Genomic DNA, 27253 nt, shown 5'->3' with positions numbered 1-27253 from the left:
AGGGCACTAGCAAAAGTTTGTATTTGCTTAACTTGATTTTAAAATGATGTGAAATATTAGTCCAGTTTTCTCTTGCAAAGAGGGCTTGAGAGGGGGAGAAGTTCAGTGGAAGGAAGTTTCTGTCGAGCATCTTTCTGGCGTGGTTATGTGGAGGCAGAGACTGTTGCCTTCTGGACACTTTATTTTTTCAAAACGTTGGCTGCCTGACAAATGTACTCTTGATAGGAAAAAGAGCTAGGCTGGCAACAAGTGGCTTGTACTGATAAAAAGGTAAAAGCAGGGCAGAGAGTGCTATTGTGAACACCAGTGTCACTGTAAGGAGCGTGATGGGGGAATCTTGGTGAAAAAAGGGCAAATGAGATGCTGTGAAGAAAGTTTATCCCTCTGAATTGGCGTACGGTGGTGGCTGTGAACATGGGCTTGCTAAACCGTAGCAGGTCAGCAGCCCCTGGAGTCAGAGACAAGCAAATCGTGAAGATCAACAGCAACTCTTGTCTTTGGTCTTGTGCTCTGGAGACAGGCTGCTCACCAGCCAGCTCTTTGCAGTTCTGTGGCCAGAGAAACTTGTATTAATCCTAACACCATCTCTGAAATATCCTCTGCTCTGAATTGCTCTGAAATGCTCTGTGCAGCATTGCAGGTTAATTTCAGTGTGACTCATGAAGCAATTACTCAGTTCCTAGGATAAATCCTTTATGTTTGTCACATTATTTGCTCTTTGGCTTCTGTGGACATACAGGTTGAGTGCAGTGAGTTTCAACTGAAAGGTGAACTGTAGAAGTGCATTGTGCTTTCCTGCGTGACTCAGATATTCTGCCTGTTTTGAAAGTGTTTGCACAAGTGGGATTTATCTTAGGATGGCTGCCACAGGGTCCTATTGTTGAGGATGCTCATAAATTAGTAGCTCTATGGCAGAAACAAAAGGAGAAGGAAAACTCTCTGCCTTGCTTGCATAGCACAAGCTGCACTTTCTGCACTTTCAAGCTTGTGTAGTGAAAAACACATGCATCTCAGCTGCGATTGTTTCCCATTTTAAGCACAGCAGAATGTTTTCCTATGAGAATGGGCTTGTCCTTCCTAAAGATGCTTTATTAACTCTCTGTATTTCAAAGTTTTAAAATGTATTTTTCTCATTATTTGCCTTGCTCTTAAGCTTTGCTTATTTGATGGTAATCACGTTGCACTTGTTTCTTCAGCAGTTTCCTTTCATGTGTCACAGCCATTGGGATGTCCTAGTTTTATTCATAGCCACTCTGTTCCCAAGTTTTGTGTGTTGCTGGATAGTGAGTTTTCTTATTGAACTCGTTCTCATGGGGATTGAGGCCATCATGTAGCTGGCATGCTTAGTTTCTGGAGGATGGAAGAATCACTTATGGCTTAATAACAACATGTTACTAATTGTTTGAATATTGGTGCGATCTAAGTGTCCCCAAGGAGAAAAGTATTGTTGCAGGAACAAGATGTGAAAGCAGGGTAAGTTATCAAGATTTTTATCAGAGCCTCTCTTCTGAAGCTTGGATGGAAGAGAAAAAGCTTATCTTTCAGCATCTTTTAAAAATGTTGGGTTTTTTTTGTCCTTACAGTAGGATAACAAGAGCTGTGTCAGAGCAAGTGGATTACCTGAGTGGTCAGACGGAAGGTCTTTGTCACCATCGCTTAATAGATCTTTCTGGTGTTTCAGAAGAAGGATGAGATATTGTGGAGATGAGTACTAGTAAGCAACTTCAGGAAGTTTGAGAAAATAGTATTTAAATTTGTTGATGACCAGCAATGACCCAGACTATCCTTTAGGGAGCTAGATATTTTGAAAAGCAGCAGCTGGAAAATGGCATTTTTTTAACAATTATCAGCCATATTTTGTCTTTTAATTCCTTATGTTTTTTTATGAGTGAAAACACCAACATTTAGTTTACAGAACGCGTGTCAAGTTTATAGTTGCTCAGCTACACACTTAACCAAACTGCCAAAGGAGGAAAAATGAACTTGCCCATGAATGAATAGGAACATCCAATGTGGTTCACTTAGGGGATGAGACCAGACCTCTGGGGAGGTTGTCTTTGCTTGGGGAGGCGGTAAGTTAGTGTGGGAGTGCCAGAGTATCCCTGTCTGGAAAGATTCCTGAGCAGAGGATCGTGCGTGAGCAACATGGGTACTTTTTTCGCTGAATCCTTTCCAGATACTTTGTCAGTAATACCAAATTCGTTTCACAGAGTTGTGCCCATGCACTGTATTTGAAACATTTGCTACAGAAGTACTGTTCCTTGAATTTTCTGTTGCATGGTTGCAGTGCCGCTAGGAATGAAGAGAAGTAAATTTTACTTGCTTAGATAGTTAGATTCTTCCATCTAACTTATTTCTAGAGAAAGGATGTTTCATTGGCTTACTAGGGCTAATGTTTCATCTGGTATTTTCTTACAGTGGCACTGTAGTTCAGCAGGATAGCAAGTAAAACGCTGCATCAGCCAGGCAGTGACGCTGTCTGTGTGACTGATACGGTGTGCAGACTAATACTGGCACAAAGTGAGTAACAAGACCAATCTGTAGAGTGAAAACTGATTGAGTGCTGCCTGCAGGCAGAGGCAGTGACCTGGGCTGTCTGCAGAACCTTCTGTGACTCTAGCTGGGAAAAGTGGTGGATGTCACTCCATCTACTGTAAACACGCAGACGCCACAATTAATATTTTTCCTGCTTTGAAGTCTGAACATGAGTTTGTTTGGTTCTGCTTGGCTGATGATGGTATGCTAAATACAGTAATAATACAGAGATGAAGGCAATCAGGTGAATAAAAGTGCACGGCACATTCACTAGTTAAAATGCACTGTAAAATAGGAATATAAAAGATGCATTTATTTATTGGCTCTTGTTTAGTTTTTGAGTAAAAGCTTTTGAGAAGCTTAGTGGAGAAAGGGGGAAGGGAGGACTGTATGCTCGTTAAACAGAAATACCATTTCTGTTAAACAGTACTGAGAAAAGAGTGGCAATGTTTACTGACTGACACAACATATAGATTAACACAGCAGAATAAATTTGTCGTAAAAGTGTACCAGCTAAGTCACAGAATCTGCTTGCTTACTCATATGAAAAGATTGGTATTTTGTTCCCTCACCAGGAAAAGAATGGCTTGCTCCACATGACGGGGTAGTAGAATTTTGCAAGGTTTGAGTAACACCTATGGTTATTATTTATATTATTAAATTTAAAATGCAGACATGCTTTTGGGTCTTACAAGTGTATGGACAGCTGGTCTTGATTTTTCTGAGGTTGTGTAAGAGTCACCTGTGGGGGAATCAGTTTGTCAGCAAGGCAACCAATACACCATTTTATTTATTGGAGACAAAAATAAATTAAGAATGTTACTTAGCTTGCAAAATCAAGCACTTGAAAGTTAGGAAATACCAGATTTACAGTTGCCTATGCAACATTAATTCTGTTCCCCTGTGCACTTAATAAGGCAGGGTTCCTGTGAAATTTTTTTGGATGTGGTCGTGTAAAGTCTATATCATGGGGCATATCAAAGAGGGACAGGAATAAGGTTGTATGGACATCTGGCATTTTTTAACTACTTAAGTGCACAATTCTGCAACTTAAATAACTTAGGTTTTATATAAATGTAATTTCCTAGGCATTTGTAAAGTAAAAAGGTAAAGTAAAACTAAACCTACGTATTATTGAACTATAACCATCCCTCTGCTGTACGCTTTCACTAGGATTTGAGTTACAAATATTCAGCTGTGTAGCAGAAACTTCTGTGGCTTGACACCTCAAAGCTTGTTACCCAAATGGCAGAGGGAAACTGTTATCCAAGGGAGATGACAGGCTGTTGGGCTCTGGGCAGAGGATCCACATGCTGGAGTTAGAGATCATTAGGGGAGGGGACAGACTTGGGGTGTTTGTATGTCCATGTGTTGCCTTCCGAAGGGGATGCAAGTCTGTGTCAAGAGTCATCTCTCTCCTCTCCCTCAGCATCAGTTGCTTCGGGCAGCTCTTTGCAGGCCTGTCCTCTCTGCCTGCTTAATTTCCAGTAAGGATTTTGTAAGCCTCTGCTCTTTGTTCCTCTCTGCCTTCCCCAAGCTATTTGTGGGCAGTTTCCTTTAGAAACAAATTAACTTACTGTCACTAGACTTGACCTACTGCTGTGTGCCAGATCTGTGCACTGTTCCAGATGAAACTTGTCGGGTCTCACTGATGTTTCCTTTGGGAGGTTTAAGATCTCAGAACCTGAGAATGCCACAGTTCAAAACACTCAGGCACTTTCTTCAACTATTTTTAAAGTCTTTTAAGTCATGGATATACCACCAGAGTCCTTCTGGCTGCTCAGAACCGCAGCCTGGGAGGAGCCCTCTCCAGCTTGGCAATCTTCTCTGTGTCCTTCCTATAAGGCCAGGCCAAGACTTCTGCATCTATGGATCTTCTGCTCTACAGAACAACCTCTTTCTTGGTTTGTGCTTGGACAGTAAGCATTACAGGGGTTTTAATCTTTATAGCATTTCAAGACAGGGCTGGCTGGTCTGGAGATGGAGGTCCTGAGCAGTAATAGTGTGTAGTAACAGTCTGTAGCCTTCTCTTTTCTCTCTCTGTTGATGTGCTTTTCTTACAAAAGGTACACAGTAGATATGTGTAAAGATTAATAAAATCATGACATCAGCCATTTTCTTCTCACTTAGTAAAATGAATGTGTCCTTAACTAGGCTGTGTCACGAATTCAGTGTCTGTGTTTTTTTTGGGATTCAGCCCTTCTAGACTTCAAACAGAGGTGAAGGAAACTTGCACTATAAAGGTGTATAATGGAGCTAGTGCTCAGTACCCTGTGCGTGCCTGGAGAACACTGATTGGCATGTATAGACCTTTTAAAATCTAAACTGGTCTGATTACACTGTTCTTACTCATTGTCCTGAGTCAATACTAAAGGTTCCTTTTCCACTCTTGTGATGGCAAAATGCTCAGCAAAGGGAACGGCGTTTATGGCTGCTTGTTAGAAACTCTCAAATGCAGTCATGCCTTTACTGAGGAAGAGAAGGGCAGAGAAAGGAGGTGTTTCTTGGATACAGGCAACATAGGCTGGGGAGAGATGGGACAAACATCTGAAAAACGACGTTAGTGGATATGCGGAGATGTCTGTGTGATGGCTTCTTGCTCTATTAAAACAACAGTAATGAGACATGAAATACTGAAGGAGATGAACTTTTCATCTCTGTTCCTTCCTTCTGGATGGGTGTTTTCAAAGGCAGAAGTTTAGTTTGTTTGCTTGGAGGATGGTGAGAAGGTCTCCAGAGCCCAGCACACAACCCAAAACTTCTAGTGCTGAAGGGAATTGCAGAAAGAAAAGCCTTTAATACTTTTACGTTGATGTAAGCTCTTGAGGAAATGATGCGGCTGACCAAGTTGTTCTTTCTTTGTACCAAGTCGTTCACCTACTTTTCAGTAACAAACTAAAAGCTAGAACAGTCTTTGGAGTATCAAAAAAGCTGCAAACCCAATCGTCAGTGAAATCCTCTCAGTTCCTTTCACCTTCGCCCTTTTGCGGCCTCATGTACTGTCATTTTTTCAATGTGTGTAGCTGCTTTTTAAAAAAGAACAGGAATTAGCAGCCTCCAAAATATTCCCATTTCTGACACAGAAATGGAAAGTGCTGGAAGCAGTTTTCTAGAAATAAATGAGCTGCCACTGATCGTGATGAAGATGTCTCAAGTGTACTTTAGAAAAAGTACAAAAAAGTAATAAAAATACTTTGTATTTTCAGTGTTAGTCATAGCTGCATTTTTGTTCTTTTTCCCCTCCTGTGTTTTCTGCTTTGGTTTCAATGGGCCGTTTTTCAGTTTGTTGAGAATAATCCTCAGATCTATTTTTATCCTTTTTAAAAAATTGTTTTATTTCTATTTAAAACCATATAATTTTAGATTAAATCAGAAAAGGTTATTCTTTCTCTCTCTGTGTGTCTTTCTAGTATTTAATATTCAGTGCTTTTACTTTCTCTGTCTCAAACCTTTTCTTGTTTCCAGTCTCATTCTGGCACCACTTTGTTCCCTCCTGTGTGTTTCTGTTCTGATCCCCTTATTTTTTTTTTCTACAGATCTATTAAGACATGGAGTTATTTGCTCTCAAAATCTGTTTGATGGATTGTTTGAGAAGGGCGTTCAGATGACAGTAATTTCTAAGTTATCTTAAAAATGAGTGGTTTAACAGGCTGGCCAGTACAGCTTGCTATCCCTGCTCAAAGGGAAACTGTAGAGTTATTTTTCCTTGGAATTCTGCTATGGCTTGCATTGAATGGCAACACACGTAGCGTTAACTGTGGTTTTGCAAACAATGTATGGTACCATAAGTACTGCTTAGATGGGAAGTGTGAGGTGGTTAGTTTTTTCTGTGAACTTGTTGGTATTAGCAAAAGCGTTGTGTGCCAGAGATGCACATACTTCACCCATGGTTATAAGGTGCTGTTTACTTTTCTCCTGCAAACACAAAAGCCAAGTGGGAAGGGATATTTCATAAACTCACTGCTATTGTGTCCTCTGGTCTAAGCCGTAAAACAAGAGTAACAGAGACGTTCCCTTTGAACTTGAAATCCCTTTCTAAGCTGCTGATCTAACCTAAGTGAGAGGGGGAGACTATACCGGCCAGAAAGTTTTTCTCTTCTGCGTATTCCTCCCCCTCCGCCCCGTTTCTTTTTTTAAAGTCCTTAAGTGAGTTTGATGCTGCACCTCTGCCCATAAATTTAAAAAAATATTATCGTAATGTAGGTCAGTGAACTGAAACGCCACTGTACACCATGGGGGATTAAAGTCGGAGAGGCAGCCCTCTCCCACTCCCACTAGGTCATATGACAATATAAACACGAAATGCAAGGAGCCTTCAGCTTTTTCTTGCCCTAATCCTTTGTTTATGCAGCACTTAAACTGACTTTTGGGGTCGTCTCTGTCTGGCATTAAAGCCCTAAAGCTTTTTGAAGTTTCCCTGAAGTTAATAAAATTAGTCTGCCCTCATTGCTAGGCCCCTTGCTGCTGCTTCAGAGCAGACTGCGTATCCCTTACTGTCTTTGCGGCGTTTGGCTTTTTAAGTTAATAATATTTTATAACAAAAAGAGTGTCTGAGAGAAAAGCAGAAAGATCTCCCAAAAGGCTGTTCAGCTAATAGGCAACGTGATTGCCATTGTAGATGTTCTGAGAACTCAAAGGGGATTAACTTAAAATCCAGCGATTGGAGGTAAATTGCTGGTAAAATAATTGGAAGTGTTGAGTTTCAGTTGGAGAGAACAACATGCATTTCTGTGTTTTTCTACAAAGCAAGACTAAAAAATTTAATTTTTCTTTTATTTTTATTAAATGATCTTAAAGTTGAGAAAATAAGGTTTCCTTCATAGCAGTTATCTCTCCTTCACCCACCTATTTTACTGCAAAGACTGATCAGTTACATCAGGTATTCTCATATTATTTACTCTTCTTCAGGGATAAATTGGTGATAGGCTAACTGGAGGGGATGATGGCGTATGGTATTTAGTGTAGGGGTCTGAGGCTTTAGGTCATAAAGGTTTTATTCCAAACAGCCACTTAGGCGAGTCACTGATCGCTCACTGTCTCAGCACCACTAAAGCAGTTGTTTTTCTAATGGCCTATAGAGATGCCCAAGGAATAGTAGCGATATGGACAGAACATACTGGTCAGTTAAGGAGGGATTTTTTTAACAAGTTGACCATTGGAGTGAAAGGAACAGTGCAGCTGGAGCCCTCAGTTAGTTTCCTAAATTGTGTGTGCAAGAGCAAGACTCTAAAAAGCACATTTACTTATAAAAGATGAGGGGTTTTAAAATCAAAAGGTACTGAGTATGGGATACCTAAATGGTGGCAGAATTTGTTGCTGTTATAATCATCAATTGTAGGTTATCATTACCAGTTTACTCAAAGGTACACGGTGCCTGTAACACTTGCTCACAGAAAGCATTCTGAGTTTTTTTCTGACAACCTTACTGGGGAGGCTCTAAACGGAACCATTCTAGCCTAGTGTGATTGCTCACCCTGTAATTCCATTTTTAATTAAGTTAAAGATAACTTTGAAGTACTCTTGGAAAAATGAAAGATGTTTATGTTGTCTTTAAAGTTGGCTTCCTGTGCCATTTTGGGGGGATAACTACAAAAATAATAGATATATGGAAGATCCTCACTGGAGTGTAAGAGACTATCTGAACACAGGGGTAAGAAGCATGTAGCCAGCGGTGAAGGAGAGGGATGTTCTGTTTTGAAATTCTTGTTTTAGGAATAAAAGAAAGATTTATAGGAAGAAGTAATATTTTTGTTTCACCAGCTAATGCAACTGGAAAAAATGAAGAAGGTTTTGAGAATGTAAGTGCTTCTTCAGGTTGGAATTAATAACTACTTTTTCTGCTAGTCTTCTATTTCAGACCCGAAGAAAGGCAAACATGCCTGAAAGCTTGTATTCCCCCTCTACCACCACCTGTTATCAGTGGTTCTGGTAAAAGACATTATTCAGTTTTATATTTAAGCCAGAGGTTGCCAAGCAGTGATACTACCTTTAATGGTTCACAAGCTATTTTAAAGCAGTGTGTGTTGGGGGGGGCGGTGGTGGGAGAGGACAGACAAAAAAACCCCAGAAACGTGACCTTTTGGGAAAAGATGAGGAGTTGGATGTTCAGGCAGTGAATGTTCTTGAGACATCTGAATGCTTGTCCTACAGCCTTGACCCTGCACTCAGCTGGGAGCGGAGCTACCTGTGGTGGTGTTGTTTCCATGTGAAAGAAGGAAGAAGGGCTGTAGACATTGCTCATCCTGCATGTACATGTGGTGTAGGACAGGGTGAGGTCCTGCCAGTGCTCTCTAATATTGCACAGCCCTTTCAAGGCTGTTTATAGCTGAGCAAGTAAGCCCCATTTAAAATAAAACAAAAATTAAATTTCTGATGCTAGGTTTACTGCCATACTGAGATAGGCATTAAAATAGCAGCATACATGTGTAACATGTAAATAAACAAGAATGCTAGGGATTTGAATCTGTATATCAACTACTGTTTATGGAAGAAGCTTCAAGGAAGGAGAGTAGCTTAATAAACCAGCAATACTTCGAGTTATCATTTAAACTGAATGAAGGGGAATGTTCAAATTGGTTATTTTTTACCCTTCTAAGTCACTTTGGTCTTTGAAACCCTTATGTTGATCTAAGAATTGCTCCTAAGATATGAAGAAGAGCTGCAGCTTTTGCCACCAAAAAAAAAAAAACCCTTGGAAAATTAAGTAATATCCCCTCATTTCTTCTGATAAGTAAATAAATGTTCTTGCTGTGGCTGTGAGGTAGAGTAACTCCAGGCGTTAGATATACAAGGATATTCACACCTACAGGATTAGGTTTACTTGACTGCACCTTATACTTTGTAATGCCTAAGGGAGGGTTGTTTATCTTGCCTTACCCACCAACCTTGCTGCCTCTTGTTCCTGATAGCTTAATTAAGAATTCAACTTGGAATGGTTCTTCCCACTGGGTTACAAACCTTGAAATTAAAATTGGATACAATGGTCATAAGGCTTTTAGTTTAACAAATCACTGGGTATGTAAAGGTGAATATTTAAAAGGCTCTATCTAGAAACTCTGAGTAATTCTGTTGTTTCTTTGGAAGTGTAGCTGTTGGAGTGCAGTTCTGGAGTGAAGAGACAGAGAACGTTTATGTAGGTGATAATGTACTTAGCTGTAGGATAAGTAATGGAATAAACTTTCTGTGAGCACAGGTACTTAAGTGACTTTCATGGAAAGGTTTCAAAGAAGGAAAGATTTTAATTAACTGATCTTTACAGCATGTTCTGATGCAGCTTTTTTTCCTATATTAGAAGAAAGGAGGTGAAAGCAGAAATATATTCATTCACCTAGTCTTCTATGGTTTTAGACACAAATTGCCTTAAATTCAGCAGTTTAGATGAGTTGTGTGGAGTTTTCATTTTGGGGGTAAATAGTTTTCCAAGGGCAGGGTGGTAGGAGTCACCAAACTTAGTGTATCTCATAGGTATATTTTTTCTTGTCACTTTAGGTTGTAGGCTAATGAAGCCCTATTTCTTTTGCAGGTGATGGATGATTACAGTGTGATTGGTCGTTCGTTGTTCAAAAAGGAAACAAACATCCAGATTTTCGTGGGTCTAAAAGTCAAACTGTCTACAGGAGAAGATGGAGTAATAGATGGTGGTTTTGGACAAAGTGGCAAATTTAAAATCCGAATTCCAGGTAGGTGCTTATCAGCTAACAAATACTAACCATAGAATCATAGAGTAGTTTGGGTTGGAAGGAACCTTTAAAGGTCATTTAGTCCAACCTCCCTGCAGTGAGCAGGGACATCTTCAGCTAGGTCAGGTTGCTCAGAGCCCCGTCCAACTAATGTTTCCAGGGATGGGGCATCTACCTCCCCTCTGGGCAACCTGTTCCAGTGTTTCACTGCCCTCATCGTAAAAAATTTCTTCCTTATATCTAGTCTGAATCTACCCTCTTTTAGTTACCTATGTCAGGTGTAGCGGATCTTTCCATATTGCAAGTCTGAATGTTACCAGTAGTCTCCTGAAGTTTTGAAATCGGCTCATTCCCACTTGGACCACTGATGATTTGGTGGGTTGTACCTCTTCTAATTAAATGATGGTGGCTCTAACTTACATTGTGAGACTGAATGGCCTGAAGCCAGATCTCCTGTGTCAACAAACTGTGATCTCAGAATGACTTCTTGTTAAGCCTCAGTAACATCAAAATCATGCTCTGCCCGGAAAGGTTTGTGGAAATCTCTTCTCTCTTAATCTACATGTGATTTACACCAGAGCCCTTCTGAACAAATAAAGGAAAATAAACCTGCAATCATTTTTACCTGTAGCTACTTATTAAATATAGTATAGTGGATGCAAGTTCCTTAAATTGGCTCTGTTGTGCATGTTATTACCTGCCTTCAAGCAAAAACTGCTTGATAAATGACTTTTTGGAGATCTTGAGAGGTTTTTTTAATTGCTTGTGTCTTCTGGTTTTATGATATTATATATTACTGTATTTTTCATTCTTGGTGAATTATAGCAAGGATTTATGCCTCCTTAGGTTAGAGCATAGGGAATGATGGGTGCTAGAGCTTGTAAGTGTCATTACTGTTTTTGGGGTTTTTTTTTTCTCCTTTTAAGATAGGAAAGTTGTTCTGAGCCTTTTCAAAAGGCAATAATAGGTGCTGCATTTAACTCAGATTATGGGATAAGATTTTAATGATACTAGGAGTACTTTGTATTTCTGTAGTGTCTTCAGCCCATTTGTCACTAGTTAATCTTCCACCCTCTTTAGGGAGATGTGCGAGATTACTTCTGTTGTGCAAGTGGAGAAGAGAAATCATGATAGTCTATGACAGCAAACAATCACATAGCAATTGATCTACAGAGAAAACTGAAGTTTCCCGGTTTCTTGCTGAAGATGGACTATTTCCCATTTAACTTAAGGCTTTATGCAAGTGCACTAATTTTGACCCTCAGCAAATGTCCTCTTTTCTTCCTATCACAAAATAAGAATTTCTGATTAGACAAAAACCCTCCTGCATTCTATCCTAGCTGTGTAACTCCAGTTTTGTCACCAAACGCTAGACTTTGCAAATAGGTCTGAGCGCCTAATTAGCAAGCACAATTCATACTTAAAGAAGTTGCACCAGATACATGTATGTTTTGCATTTTATATTATAGAAAAGCTTTTAAGCAGTCACTGAGATACTTACCTTGAGGTAGGTGGTGAAAAGACATGTAAATGACCTTATTGCTGAAAAGGTTCCAAGCTGAAAATCAAGATGGTATCTTGCTTAAAAACGTAGTGTTCTTAGTAGCTTTTATCTCCCAGAGGCAAAAATATGATGAAAGAGAACAACAACAGGAGGATGGCATTTATGTTGCCATTTCCACATTTTGGATGGAGGAAATGGTTCTTCATGGGACAGGGAGAAGCCAAATAAGGTGTCTTTGTCACCACTGTGGATGTAAGCAGGAACTATAATTGCGAACCAGCAATCGCATTAAGAAAATCCTACACAGATTTAGAAAATTGCTTTTTGCTCCCTATATTGAATTAGTGGGAAGAAATGATACCTTTCACCAAGGTGTTCATTATCTAATCTTGGTTATTCTTCTGATGTTTAACAGCAGACCCTGAAACAGAGGACCCTTTATAGTTTGTTCTTTCAATGGGAAGAATATGTAGCAGAATACTAGAATTCAATAGCTCTCTAAGGCAGACAGAATAATACAACTTAGTTTTCTTTAGTCTGGGTTAAATTTGTGTACTATTGCATCTGGAAAGAAGAGGCAATAAACTATGTCAGCTCAAGCTAAGAGTATCAAACAAGGTGTGGCTAGCGAGGCAAAAGCCCACAGAATTTGGAAGGGCCCAAAAACCTGTGTCTTTAAGACTTGCAGAGATTTGTGTGTAGGGGGAAGGCTGTTGCTGTGATGCAGTTTAAGTCAACTGCAGTTCACATTCCTTTGTTAGGTCAGTGTTGCTTTTTTAATGTCTGCATCCTGTTTGTGGGTTTTCTAGATTTTTTTTTTTTTTTTTTTAAATTAAATTTAAATGATCAGACTCTTCTCTCCCTTACCCCCTGTTCTTCAGCCTTGCCTCCCCTCATATAGTCTCTCTTACAGATTTCATTTGTGAAGAGCTCTTTTTAATTTTTCTGCAGTTATTTCCATCCGATTCCTTCACAAATGTATCGGGGAGTAGGAGAGAAGTGAAGGAAACGTGCAAGTTGAAAACTGCCTTGGAGTGCCATAGCCTGGTAGTCAGTCAGTCCTCTCGTATTTAAAACCAGTCTTAACCTCTGGAATCGAATAGTGTGTTCAGGTAGCTAACGTGATGATAGCTGAGGACTAGTTTTAGACGCAAACCTCTATATAGCAATAAAAATTGGGTAGATGTATCAGAGACTTGTGTCCTGACTACGTAAGGTAATAGCAGACTGTGGCACGTTGTAGGGTGTTACATGGTCCCGCCAGTGCCGACAGCCTCCAGCATCGTGCCCGCTCACGCAAGCAAGTGTTGGGCTCCCGGAGTGCTGTTCCATAGTCACTTGAAAATGGCTTGTGTTTGCCTGTAGATCACAGCCTGGGAACGTTGTCTTTCGTCATCTGTGGGCTGAAACTTGGCAGATCTCATGACTGGAAATGGCAGAACACGGATCTGTTTCTTAGTCTGGCACTGCTTGTGTGCAGCAATAATTCAGATACTTCTCTCTGCTCTTCTGCTCTGTGAAATGTGGATAATTACTATCCATTCTGGAAGAAAAAAAAAAAAAAAAAGAGAAATCTCTGATTTAGATTTATTCCAGACTTGGAGCATTAATATTTCTTGAAAAGGCTTAATTATCTTTCTTTAGACTACAAAAAAACACATCTAGAGTAGAGTATGCAATTGGAAGTTCCACAGTCGCTGAAAGATGTCAGCAATTTGGAAGAAATTCAGGGAAGAACAGCAAGAATGCTGGGGAGACTGAAGGGATTGATTTATGAGGGAAGGAAGATGAAAAGAAATGCATGAAACTTGGCTAAATGATGTCTAAGTGGGAGATATGATTATCTGCAAGTATTTGAAGAACATAATGGAGAAGAATCCCTTGGGGTGGTCCAAGGAGGTAGAAGTAAAGCTAATAACATGAAACAAAGCCAAGTGTAACCTGGCTATTGAGAGGTGTTACTTAGCAGAGATTTCTTGCACTGCCAGATCATCTCTGCGGAGGAAGATGGTGTAGTTCCATTTTGAGAATACTTATTGTAGTTCGTCTGGATGTTTTCTAGTGCCTGTGTCAGGGTAATATGGACAGGCTGCAGGGTGGTGGAAAGTAGGACAATGTGTTTTTTGTCTTGTTTCTGTTTTCAAGCATACTTTTATTGCTTGAATGACAAGATATAACCTATTTTCTAGACTCTTTGCAGCAGCATCTAGTTTTTTAAAAAAATAAAGTATTTGGAGGCAGATCTGCCTTTCTGTAGGGCTGGGTTGTGGAGCTGTTTGTATTTTAACTGAGGAAAAAGTTTCAAGGCGTGTTAATCGACAGGATGACGCTTACTTTCCAGGCTGGTTGCACGACCAAATACATAAAAAGAGGGACATAATCTCTAAACTCACAAGAGAGTTTTGCTTAGTTTAACAAGCTGCTTACAAAGCAAACAGAATTTGAAAGGCAATTTAAACTACAACGCTTTGTAAGTTATGCTGGTGCGTGTGTGTGTGAGCGAGCGAGCTACTGATGAAGTGCTTCTTGTTGACGTGGGTGATATGTGGCAGCTGTTTTAGTTGTAAATGGGAACACTGCGTTATATAGCCAAGGTAAATGAGTGAAAAGTATTGTTCACCTTTGAAATCAAGAACAAGTTTGGGGAGGCAGGAGCTGTATGTTTAAGTGTCTTATTCTAAAGAAGACAAAAGCTAACAATGACAGTCTTTGGAAAATGCTTATTTCAACACATGTTGCACCTAGGAATGTCATGCCAGTTGGTAAGAAATTCAGAGGAAAGTTCAGTGAATCGTTTGAATAACTTAGTGCTAATTGTGGATTTTGTTTAACTGTCTCTCACCCAAGAACTGACCCTGTAAAACACTGCTTGGTTTGCAAAATCATGATCTCTTCATGTGTCTCATGACATCTTTTAAAAGATTGGCTCCAGATATGCTCATTTCATTGGTTTTGGCATGTTGCATTTGTCTTGTGCTTAATTATTGTAAAATGTAGCGACTTTTAAAATCTAATTGGAGCATATGTGGTATCTCAGGCATAGTTCACTTTCCTTTCTGTCTGCTTTACCGTCTAGTTGCTTAGTAAAGTCTTCATCCTTTCTGAGGCACTGCGGTATGTTTGACTGCAATTCTTTTCTTCTCTTTTTGACTCGATACAGTAAAAATTGCTGTATGTGAGATGAATTAAAAGCTACCTTATTTCTTAATGTGAAAGAAGCAGTGCATATCTAACACAACAGCTGAACACATTTCTGAATTGCGCAAATTTAAATGTAGTAAAAGACACACTTTTCATAAGAAGGAATACAAATGAGAATATTGGAATATGAGCTTTTTACTTTGTTCTTTTTACCTGTCCAGGATAATGGTAGTTTTAAGTTTTTTACAACAGGTGAAGACAAACTTGTTTGTGACCTTGTCTTTTGTTGCCAGTAACTTTTTGCCTGGTGTTTATAAGTGTTATTGCATATGAGAGGGCGAGTCTGTTTTCACTGTTTCCACTCCATGTCGTGGTAGGGGGGTTGAATATGCCATAAAATCTGTTCTGAAGTAATTGTACTGACGTCCTCCCTAGTCTGGGGACACAATGCCTCTGGGATTCTGCACTGTTGGTATAAGATGACATAAAGTGGTAAGATTTAACCAGTGTGCCTTATTGTTGAGAATCTCTCGTATACTTATGTATGAAATTAAGGGTAGAAATGCCGAATATGTGTTTCCCCCTTAATGTATTGTGGAGATAGTATGTCTGTGTGGTTTGGTGGTTTATATTTTGCCACATTCTTTTTTTTCATTGGATGGGATCCCACACTGACTTACAAAGTGGTTAATGACATAATGGGAAAGCTCTGATGTAAGATCTGTGGGTGAACAGCACTACTCTGCGTAATTTCAATTCCAGTTAAAAATTGTGTGTTTAAAAGTGAGATTCAAATCAGATTTTTTAGCACTCCACTTAAGCAAGGAAGTTGAATAGAGGTTGAATAGTATGAGGGAAATTAATTACACAAAGATGGAAAAATGCAGCAGGAAAATAATTTGGGTGTCGCATTGTTTTCTATAATTTCCCCCTTCAGAAATAACTTAATTGTGTGGTTTTTTTAATTATTATTCAAAGGGTCTTTCACTTTCTTCAGGTAGCTCTCAACACACCGTAGCTGGCATTTGTGGAATATTATTAAACAACTGTAGGAGACAAGCTTTAAATAGTTGACTGTAGATAAATGTCATATTTCCACTTTAATTTGGAGGGCAGTCCTTACTGACATTGGCAGGAATGGGGCAGTCTAAACCTTTTCATTGCACTGAGAATAATTAAACATCCTGTCACTAAGCAGCGTACCTTTTTGTGGGAGATCTTGACATCTGGAATTCTTCGCTTGTGTTGCATTAAAATAGGATAATCTTCTTCTCTTAGGCCAAATGAAATTTAGGCACATTTAATGTCCACGTTTGCCCAGCCTGGCTCCTCTTTGAACAAAAGAAAATAAAAAATTGTTGGCTGCAAGGGTCTGGTGGGTTGCCATCCCTGTCAGTGTCAGGTGAGGCTGAGCAGGATTTTAGTCAAGAGGAAAAACAAAAGCCCAAGGGCAAAGAAATCTGTGTAGCTGTGTTTTATTTAAAAGCTGGAGATTAGCTGCTTGTTCTTTCACAGTCTCTCTTCCCCTACCCTCTAAAACAAACAAAACCTAAAATCCTTAAGGGGTACTTCAAGCATAAATCTCCTTCTCTCCTTTTTGTGAAAGTTGGCTAGTGTGGTATGGACAGAGGCTGGGAGAGGACTGCTGCCAGGGAAGCATCGCTTCCCTGTATGATCCTCTCTTGAGCGGATTAAACTGTAGCGATGTGAAAGTCCTGGTGACCACATAGGAACTAGGAGTTTGTGCTGCGTTTATTCAGAAAGGTTGGCCTGAAGGAATCAAACCTACCTTTTAAGTGGTGACATCGTGTAAGCCCATATTGGCCTTTGGAGCTGAATATCCAGGTTTATTGACCTTAGAGTGTTCTTTTCGTGGAATCAAAGTCAAGATTTGTGAACATTACTTCTGAATGAAAACAGAAGTCAAGGAATTGTTAATTTATCAACTGGCTGGCTGCCTCATTCATATTAGTATTAGTAGATCCTGGTCTTGACTATAATGACAGAATTGCAGGACTAAGTCTCTAAACTTAGAGCTTTAAAGGGTGATGTGTTGATTGTAAGATTGGTGTCAGAGGCAGCCAGCTGGTCATTGCATGCTGGAGTAGATGGTGTGCCCATGGGAGGTTAAGACTCTTCTTTGGATATCAAGTTGCCATTGGAGTGTCTGTTCAGCAGGTTGCTCCTCTGGGATCAGGCAGACATGGACGATAAATTACCAGATACCAGGTGACATAGAAGTGTTTGAGTGCTTCTGGGGAAGAAAAAGGTCCAGCTCCTGTGTAAGCTTTTGCGTTGGATACAGTGTAGGCTACGCAGGGGTCTTCTCGGTAATTGATGAAAAGAACGAGATTAAGCATTTTTTTTCCCCTCCCACACACCCTTTTTATGTCTGTGCAAGAGAAGCTGCAGGAAAGTGTCATTAATGCAATGGAAGGACCATTGGCCATCCTACACCATATGACGTAGTCTGTGTTTCTTCCCTACTCATCACATACGCCAATGACCATTGTACTCCCCTTGAAGCTAGGGCTATGGGTGGTCTTCAGGAAAAAGTCATATTGCTCTCTGACCAATTGTTAAATGGTGGTGAAGAGCAGTGTGTACTGAACCCTTCCTCCTACCCTGAATAGCAAAGCACCTTATACTTGCAATAGTGTGAGTTTAGCCTTAAAGCAAACCCAGCTTTAACTCTGGGCTTTGCTGGCTTTTGTCTTTATGATTAGGTGATTACTTCTATTCTACTCTGTAAAGTGTGTTTTTGTGAGCTTTTTTGTTTGTATTTTGAAAGCAGTAAGGATGTAGGCCTGCCTCAAGCTAAAGGAAATTACTTTGAAAAGACAAGAGTACTAAGGTAACAAAGTTAAGCATTTAAAATTTTGGAATATAAAAAAATCTTAATTAGCTCTCCGTTGTGCAGATGCATTCTGATACAAGCTCCAAATACATGATTGCATTCCCCACACTGACACACACGAGGAAAATGTTGCTGGTTTTGGGTGATGCTTCATAATTGTCCTGTTGTCCCATACTATTTTGTTCTCCTCGGTGAGTAGTAACTCCTTTATTTTTTGCACTTCATTGGAGTTCTGCTGTAAATAGGAAATTATTTGTGCAATTTAAGGAAAAAAAATCCTGTTAAGAAAAGAAAAATAATTCCAGCAGAAGGGGTTTGTTTGACCATAGCATGGGTATCTTCACTTCTACAGAACCTCTACCGCTTGGCAGGGGGGGAACCAAACCAAAATCCTCACCTGAAGATCACTTATATTTTTTTTTTCTTAATAATAGCTTCCAATCGACATAGACTGCCCCCCCCTTCCCCCCCTATCTGTCTTGGTCTCTGAAGTCTTATGCCAGTAACAGCTTATTTTGCCCTCCAGTATTTCTGCCAGCAGTTTTAGGCTGCTGTAGGGGTGTGCAGGATAGAGGGGATTTGTTTCTGACCTGTGGATGTGCTAGTGGTATTATATTGTGAGCTCTTGAAAGGCAGGGCTGAAAGGAAAATCCAGTCCAGCTCTGTGCTCGAGATTGCCCTCTGCAGATGGAGGCTGTAGAGAATTTAGCTGAAAAAACAGTCTTTTCCCAAGTGCATGCTAATTAACAGCCACCTTTTTTCCTTTGAGAACAGCAATTGCTCTACTAGTATCTTAAATTTAAGTTTTAGATCCCTGTTGCAGAACAGAAGGATGCTGTAGTTAGAATTTGTTATCTTAATTTGAGGATAAAATGTGGATCTGATAGTGTGGGGAGAGCTTGGGAGACGATTGTGGGTTTTTACAAGTATTTTGAAACTGAACAGTTGTTATTTCAGTTGGCGGTGACATTGGCAGTCAGCTGTCCAAAGTGCTCACAATGGTAAGCCCGCAAAGAATGATTTTTATTTAAAAAAAAAAAAAAAAAATCTGTAAAGATTGTTTCTTTTCTTAGATAAACTCAGATCATATAAGATTCTCCTAAGCCACAAGTGCTAGATACATAAATTAAACAAACTGAGATTTGCACTCAGTTGCATGTTTTTAAGATTTGGGATTTCAAAAGAGGTGCGCTTATCTTGAGATTCGTGGTAAAACTGAGAGCTGGTAGCGCTGCTGCGTATTATAACCTTACTTCTGTGTAGGGTCTCTTGTGGTCATAAGTCTTTCCAGTTAATCCAGGCTTTGTTATTTTGGAGGAATGTAGTTATTGTGGAAAGTTGCATTCCCTGGGAGAAAAGAAGCGTCTTACGTATTTAGGGCTGCTACTTTGCTGAATTTTGAATAATTACAACAGCAACGGTAAGCTACTTGGACCCTATTGCACAGTCTCGATCACTGGCAGTATGTGTCTGCAATGGCTGTAGCTGAGCAGGCTGCTGTGTTCTGAGCTTGTATTTGCCATCACATCACCACTAACTTATGCAGTGACCTTTTCCAAATTATCTAATCTTTCTCAGCTGCGTACTGCTGTTGTGTAAACTGTCCCTGTCAGGCTGTCATGAGCCTTGCCTACCGTGCTTAGGAAATCCTTTGTTAAATGGAATTCTTTTACTGTACGTTACCTTTTCGAAGGAAAAGGGAGGAAAAAAAGAACCATGTTGGTGGGTAGCAAAATGAAATATTCAAAATGAGGAAATGAACAAGCTTATTTCCCCTATAAAAGTGATCCTGCCCTATTTTGTGTACGTGACAGTTGCAAAGTTCCATAAACATACAACTGCAGAATAGAGCTATATTCAAGTTTTAAAATTTTTGCTGCATTGTCATTTAGGATATTTTTTTACCTTGAGTTGCCTTGCTACAGTCACTGCAGACCAAATTCTGTATTTAATTTTGACTTCACTGGATTTACGCTGCTGAAATTGCAGTTTGGATTAGAAGATGGCATGGAACAACACGATCGCTCTTACTTTCATGAAATACTGCAGAAGTTTAGTGTACTACACATCCTGCACACAAGAGCAGGATGCCTGTGCTACCTTCTGTTTGGTTTTTTGTTGTCCTTTTTTTTAGGTGTTTCATTTTGCAAATTCAGTACACTCTTGCTGTAAGTTCAAGTGTGAAAACATTTTTTTTTTTCTTGAGAAAGAATGTAGCTAGCAGTGGGTTTTATTATGTGTCTATACAGTTTGGTTGAGAACCTTAGAGCACAAAAAAAAAAAAATCCTGTAATACCTATATCTTCTAGAGCAAATGAGAATATCTGTTTTTTATTTAATTCTTACCTAGTTCAACATAAGAACTCTTATACTTTCCACTACAGCTTTGGGATGCTTCAGCGTGTGCCTTGGAAAAAAATACTGAAGGGATCAAGTACAGTTTCTTTTGAAGAGTAACAAAATATATATGTTTGATTAAAGTAAAATTAGCATTTCTATCAGTTTTAGTCAAGTTCACTGCTGTTCAGTTGTCCTCCTGGGAAAGAAAGGCTCTTTTTCTTGCCAAGCACTCAGTTGGTGTCAGTACAGCTAAATGTGAGGGATTCAGAGGATCCCTGTGGGACTGAACTGCCCAAACACGGTACTGCTAAAGAGACGGTTAAATGCTTAAAAAATTGTTCTGGGGACTTGCACGTTTTATAATTGCTGCCTCTGCTTCTTTAGATGTTTAAGGTGGAGTTTTATTTTGAAGGACTACTCATTTTGGTGAGAGATGACTGTGAAGTACTCTGCGCAGGTGGAGCGGGGGATTTCAGGGTGAGCTGTTAATGAGGAATTCACTCTGTCCTGCTTCTAGTGGGCAGCTTTCTCTGAGACCCCTCTTGTTTATGGTAGAGCACAGAGGTGGAAGCCATAAGATCTAGATTGCGCTCCCAGGTCTGTAGTTTGTTTATACAACAGCAAAGAAGGAATTATTTCCTTCACCTTTATTTCTGCTTTCTTGTATGCAAAGTGAGATGCTGCCATCTTTGAATGTTACAGTCCTTGCTCATGGCTTTGCAGTATTTGGGTGGAAAATACTTACGTTCCAAGCCTTTACGTAATTTAACTTTGATCTTGTTAAATGTCTCCACAAGGGTAGCTCATGCATTCAGGTTGCCCTCTTGCAGTGAAATTTCTCTCCCTTTCTGTAAACTGTTTGTGCTTATTTACTTGTTTTTGATCGTTCATCCCTTGGGCCTTTCACCTTCCCTTTCCACTAGTGTTTGTTCTGATATCTTTTTGAAGTCTGAGTAAAAACATACACCATGGGGGCTTCCTGGAGGCATAGAGCTTTGTGGTTTGCAAATTGTAGGCTATTTGAAGTATTGACTCGCGACAGTGGCCAGTGCTTTAGTGGATATGAGAACTGTCGTGTGACAAGGAGGTTAACCTTGAGAGGCTGATCCATGTTTTGAGTTTGGGGACAAAAAAAATAGTTGTTCTTAATAGTGTGCATTGATTTCAAGGAAGTCTGTGTAAAGCAGTCTTTGGTTTGTGTTTTCACAAAGGGATTTCAGTGTTTAATAAAGAATAGGAAATAACTGGAGCTTCAATAGACCTGTTTTGATAGGGGAGGGTCTGCTGTAATGTGATTTTGTATAATATTATACATAAGCAACAAAAGTATTTCCTGCCTGTAACTACAGTATTATTGCATTAAAAAAAGCTGCAGAAAATACTTTGAAAGTACTTAATACCTGGAATAAAAGTTATAGGTAGAGAAAACCATGATCTCCTGCTTAGAAAAGTCTTTCGTCCAATATCTGAGGTTGTAACTTCAATCACAAGAATTCCATATTGTGTACCTTTGTGCTGTGGGTTTTATCGTAATGGCTTTTTAAACCTCCGAGCCCTCAATTCCCCCCACCCCTTTCCCTCTCATCCCCCCAACTATTCCAGATTAGGAAATCAAGAAAATTTGGAGAACCTGTTCTTCCCTGTTACAACTGATGAGCTACCCAGTTTTGTTTTTCTGTCTTACCCTATTCTCTCTCTGCTCTCCCCTCTCCACTCAATTCCCTCTCTGTTGGGCCATTTACCTTTGCTTACTCCTACAGCCCCTTCCTCTGCCAGTCATCCTTGCCCACACAACCCTGAGCAGCCTTAGCTGCTTGTTGTTTTTTATAAAGTAAATATATTAACAACTACAGAACCCTGAACCAAGAAAATGGACCTGTGCCATCCCTTCAATTACTTTGTTTCATCCTAAACTGTCTCTTTGTATATAAATGAAGAACGTGGTTTGTATGGGACAGTCTTTTGCTGTGCACCCGAGGATTTTTAATTCAGTGCATGGTTTTGCTGCCAGGTTCATATTTAGTTCTGAATGCATATGTTTACCTTCCCAATTTTCTGTCTGTGAAAGAATAACATTCCCTCTTTCTAATTTGAGCAGTTAATGTATGGATGTGTTAGGCAAGGGACTGTTTGCCTGTCTGTTCCTAAATTATCAGGTCATCAGGACTGGTATTATAATATGAATACAACAGGAAGAATATGCATTTGTTTTCTTTATGATTGCAATGAATTATCTTTTCAAGCTAGCACAATGGTAACATGGGCTGTGCCAAGCAGCGTGTGCCAGGTAACACTACAGGCACGAGGGAAAGAAGACGTTTTCAAGGACTGGAAATGTGCTGAAGAATGCAAGTTCCTGCAGACAGGAGCAGGCTGTATATCATGAACTGAGGATTTTCTTTTCATGGCTCATTACAATCGACTGTTGTCACAAGTACCTCTTCAGATGATGCACAAAGATTATAGTCCCTACGGAGTTCACGTGGAAATTGATGCCTGGTTCCTCAATCCCTGACTTTTTTTTTTCCTTAGTTTTTCTTCATATTTTCCTTGTTATGCTCTAAGTAAGTAGTTTGAGGACATAGTGTAATTGATTTTAATTGTGTTGTTTTATTTTTCTCTCTTGAAATTGTGCACATTCAGAGCAAGATTTGACTTATTTAGTAAATTATCAGCACTTTTTTTTTTTTACTTTAAGTGAAACTTAAGCTTGGGTTTAATGACCCAGAGTCTGTCTTGAGTTGCTCTTCCTTTTAAAACAAGTTGAATATTTTAAGAACCCTTTTCCATTGACTAAGCCCTGTGACGGCCAAATAGAAATGAAAGTTTTTGGAGAAAATTATAAAATATGTATATCTTTTAATATTTGCCTATTCCTATTAAAAAATCAAATTAATTTCTCACACCTGTGAAAACAAATAACTTGACTATTTCTGTCCAGTTGATCATCATGCATTTCACTAGTTTTTACTCTTAAATATATGATTAGGTTTCAGAGTAAATGTATGCTGAAGCAAAAGCAGGAGTGATTCTCATTTAGAACTTGTTTCTTATAAGCACAGGAAAAAAAAAAATCAATTTTATTTGGCATTTGGAAAAAATTATAGGTAGATTAACAACAGATTTTAAATGTCTTTATTAAAGCTGAAAATCTTACAGAAAAAGTACTGATACTTGTAAGGAGACTGTGCTGTAGAGTTTTGCCAATGAGTTTGAATATCCTTACTTTCTCTGATTTTCATGAAGAAAGGGTGGATTTATAATATATACAGGTGGATGATTTTAGGATGGTTAAGGAGAGAGAAATCCTGTAAACATGGGGGAAGGGTCTGTTATTCAGAATCTAAGTTTCCTGGTTTTGCTTGCTGATGGTTGGGAATTTCTGTTAAAGACGTGTTGATTCTCTCTGTACTTAAAGCTTTTACTCTTATATTAGATGTAGTTTTGGTTTCAGGACACACATACATGTAGATTACACATATAATAAGTGGAAGCATGTTATGAATTCTCTGCCATTTTCATTGAACCAGGTAGTTAGAATTGGTTTGGGATGGAAAAGGAGGAAAAGACCATCTGTAAGCAAATTGATGGAGGGTATTTTAGTCCACCCCTGCCGATTATTTCTAATTGAAGCTGTCTGAGCCAGTCTTAATACAATTTAGTTATCGCCAGCCAGAAGGATTTTATTTATGGAATGGGGCCTGTTGGAACTTCCTCCGACCCCGCAGAAGCTGTGAACAGGAGAGAGCTGATCAAGCAGGCATGCCTGGCTAGCGTATGCATTTCTTTAATAAGGCAGGGATTGATGTCTTTTGCAGTTCAGGGGTTAGGTAAACAGAGTCCCTTGGTTCAAGGCTCTCCATGTTCAGTTGTTTGTTTATATGAATCTCAGAAGGTTAGGTTAGCCTTCTTGACATCCCAGGGGAGTTTTCCTGACCATGGTATAACCTCCTCTGCTCCAGAGTTGCTCAGGAGGTGTCGCATCCATTTTTAGGAAAGGTCCCACCTGAGTGTCTGCAGCTTGTACCTAGTCTCTAGGAAAGGTGGGTGTAATCAGAGTGGTTGGAACACTGGGTCTGTCTTCAGTAACTGAAATAATTTGCACATGTCGTATATGTGCTTCCATTCTCAAACTTGATATTTGCACACAAAGATGACTAGCACATGTAACTTAGGCTCTTATTGAATTGCAATTTTGAAAAATCAGTGATATGCATGACTGATTTCACCAGAGCTTTGAGGTTAAGTCTTACTAATTTGTGCTTCTGTTGAATGGCGGTGGTAGTCCGTTAACTTGAATAGGATTAACCCTGAATAAATAAGTAGCCATGTTAATAATTTTTATTTAAAAATTAGTGATGGTTACATGTTGAACAATACCGTGAGTTAGAATGTGTCTCATGAGGTTCACTTCCATGGCTATCATATCCCAGCCTTCCTCCTCCACAGAGGCTGGTGATGGTTGCGTAAGAAGTGAGAAAGGAATGGTGCAAATTAATCTGGGTCTTGTTGCAATGTAGTTCTGATGAGTGGAGTTGTTCTGGAATTTGAGGATGACTTTGCTCAGGGTTAGAAGTGTGCTTTATCACATGTGTGACTGGCTGCTTTTAAAATGTGACATGTTATGAAGTTGGCTTTAATCCCAGAATTTGTTTAATTAGTTTTCACTGATTTGACGTCTGGCGATTTGTACTTCATTTTTCTGTTGCACCTCCAGTCTGTAGCTATGCAGACCCAAACAAGCATTAATAAAGTAGCCACACACCTACGTCACAGCTTGTGAAATATCCTTGTGTACAGATGGGGGAAACTGAGGCACAGATGTGGGCTGTGAATTGCCACTTGGCATTTGTGAGAGTGCTAAGATCTGTACTGACCCTTCCTGTCTTGTAACCCCCACCGTCATGCTGCTTGACCTGCAATGTCACAGTTTTCTTGGGATAAGTTTGTACCAGTCCTAGAGCTTTTCAGGAAACCTGAACTTTGTCCGGTGGCCTCAAATAGGATGGTGCAATTGAAGTATCCTGTCCTGTAAAAAATCCATATGGGTGGCATCCCAGCTGGAAGGTGAGGTGTTCAGAGGGGGAGGAGGCCACTTCCATGCTGGCTGAGGTTTCACAGTGCCAAAATATGAATATCTTGTCGCTTTTAAATAATGTGTGGGGTCTGACTTAAATGTTGGGTTTCGTATTTAATCAGTATTAATACGATAACAGGAATGTGACAACTGAAGCGAACACAAAGAGATTATCTTCTTAGCCAAATGCATCCATTAGCTAGGAAATACAGGTTTCTATTAAATGAAGCAGACAGATGGGCTATTGGAGGTGACTGAGAACAGGAGGAGGAGGGGGCTAAGAGGTGAAAGTTGAGGTTTAGAAAATCTCTATAAAAATAAAAACAAACCATCCATCTTGATGGTTGGCGTTTTACCCTCCCGTTGCACTTTAGGGATGGTGCTCCGATTCCTATCGAGAACATTACGCTGAAACTTAATCTAACAGAGCACTTACTCCTGCCAAACTCTGGCTCAGCAACTGCTCCGCTCCCCCAGAAAGAAGTGGCCAACAAGGCTTCAAATACAGGACAGCGTTGTGCCATCTTCAGGAAAATTGCTGCTTTGGCATCCCGGGGGAAGGCAGATTGGATCTTGTCCCTCTAGTACTTTTTTCCTTTTTGGTAGAGAAGTGTGTTGAGGAAACAAAATCATGTTACAGCATTTCAGAGCAGTCATAAAGTAAATTATTTGTCTGTGAGTCCCTGTCTAATAACTGTTGCAACAATGTTTATAACCAGTGTTTGAAACCAAGATTATAACAGTATAAATAACTTTAGATAATGCAGATAACGGGAAGAAAATAACATAATTAAAAGAATTTTACAAGTTGGACAATTCACTAAGATAGATGGAGTAAGACAATACATTTAAAAAAAAATCTGTAACAACACAAACGTGACACTGGTGACAGGAAACATCTGTCCTGCCAACCGTCCCTTGGGCTGGCCACGGCCTCGCATCTCCACCGCCGGCCCGGGGAGTCGCGGGTGCTCCGTTGCACGAGTGAGTGTCGGACCATCAGCCCTGCGAGCGGGTGGCTCTGTTCTGCCACGAGGTTGGGGCATTTTTGGTTGGGGCTTTTGTGTTGGTTTTAAGTCTATATACATTTTACTTGAAAAAGAAATTAAAGGAGCCACATAGGATGGCACTGCCTAGGAAGAGTGGAGTGACTGTGAACAAATTGAAGTTCATTTTTCTGAAAGTTGTTCCTAGTAATTGGACCTGATTATTGTGGAAGCAATTCCGCATGTGAGTGGTGAGTGTCTGGTTGGCTGCAAACGGTTTTTCATTGGTCACTGGCTCTTATCTTCTATCCCATTTTGGTTTTGCTGCCTGTGTTTATTCCCCCCTGTGGATTTTGAGGAAGGTGCCAAGCTTCCTTTGGCTCAGCTTTGTGTGGAGTTTTAGATTTGGTGATGGTGGGAAGATAGGAAAGGAAAAAATGTGTGGCAGGAGGGAGAAGCAGCATCCATCTTCTATCTGGCATTTCCAAGCTTCACACAGTTTCATAAATGAATTTTACTTTCTTTTACTCAAATTCATTGTCTTTGCATGATTTTCAGCTTGATTTTTCTCTTAAACTTAAAGTGTTAACACAAATGGGACACGTGGAAGCCCAAAGTGGAATTGCCTTGTCTCTTTACACTTGGCCTACTGTCCATCTCTGTAAGCCAGTGCCAAATTAACAGTGACTGGCTCATTTGAGGAGCACGAACCGTATGTTCTTACAACCTCTGGATCCAAGATGCTTTTAGAAGTACGAACTTTAAAATCAGATTGGTTTTGTATTTTCCCATGGTGTGCCTTATTTATATATACTGATTTTTTTTTTTTTCCCCCACTTCCTCAACAGGTGATAGCTAACAGGGAGGAGAAAAAGATCTCAGAGAAAACAGGTAGAGGCAAGTGATGGCTTAGAGATACCAGTCTCCTGCAGTAGCGGAGGAAAGGCTGCGGCAGGTCTCTGTTTCCTGCAGCAGTGGGAGAGACGGGGAGGGGTGTGTGCTCTACTGGCTTCATGAGAGGGGGTGCAGGAGGTGCGGAGCCATTTTTCAGGCTGCCCTGTCATTCCTGCTTGGGAACCTGACACATGGGCCCACTTTCTTGCATGTGTTGTTTTTTAGGAGGGAGGGAGGTGA

General features: G+C 39.9%; 1 protein-coding gene across 2 annotated transcripts in view; it reads left to right on the top strand.

Annotated features, from left to right (window-relative positions):
• EEFSEC (eukaryotic elongation factor, selenocysteine-tRNA specific) overlaps positions 1-27253 on the top strand; it is a 128353-nt gene that overhangs the window by 76927 nt on the left and 24173 nt on the right. For both annotated transcript variants that reach the window (XM_068409013.1, XM_068409014.1), the window contains exon 6: positions 10058-10214. In XM_068409013.1, coding sequence (XP_068265114.1) covers positions 10058-10214 — 157 coding nt within the window. The remainder of the gene's footprint in view (positions 1-10057; positions 10215-27253) is intronic.

The sequence above is a fragment of the Nyctibius grandis genome, chromosome 10 (assembly GCF_013368605.1).
Source record: "Nyctibius grandis isolate bNycGra1 chromosome 10, bNycGra1.pri, whole genome shotgun sequence".
Lineage (NCBI taxonomy): Eukaryota > Metazoa > Chordata > Aves > Nyctibiiformes > Nyctibiidae > Nyctibius > Nyctibius grandis.
This window is presented reverse-complemented; position numbering and strand designations above follow the sequence as displayed.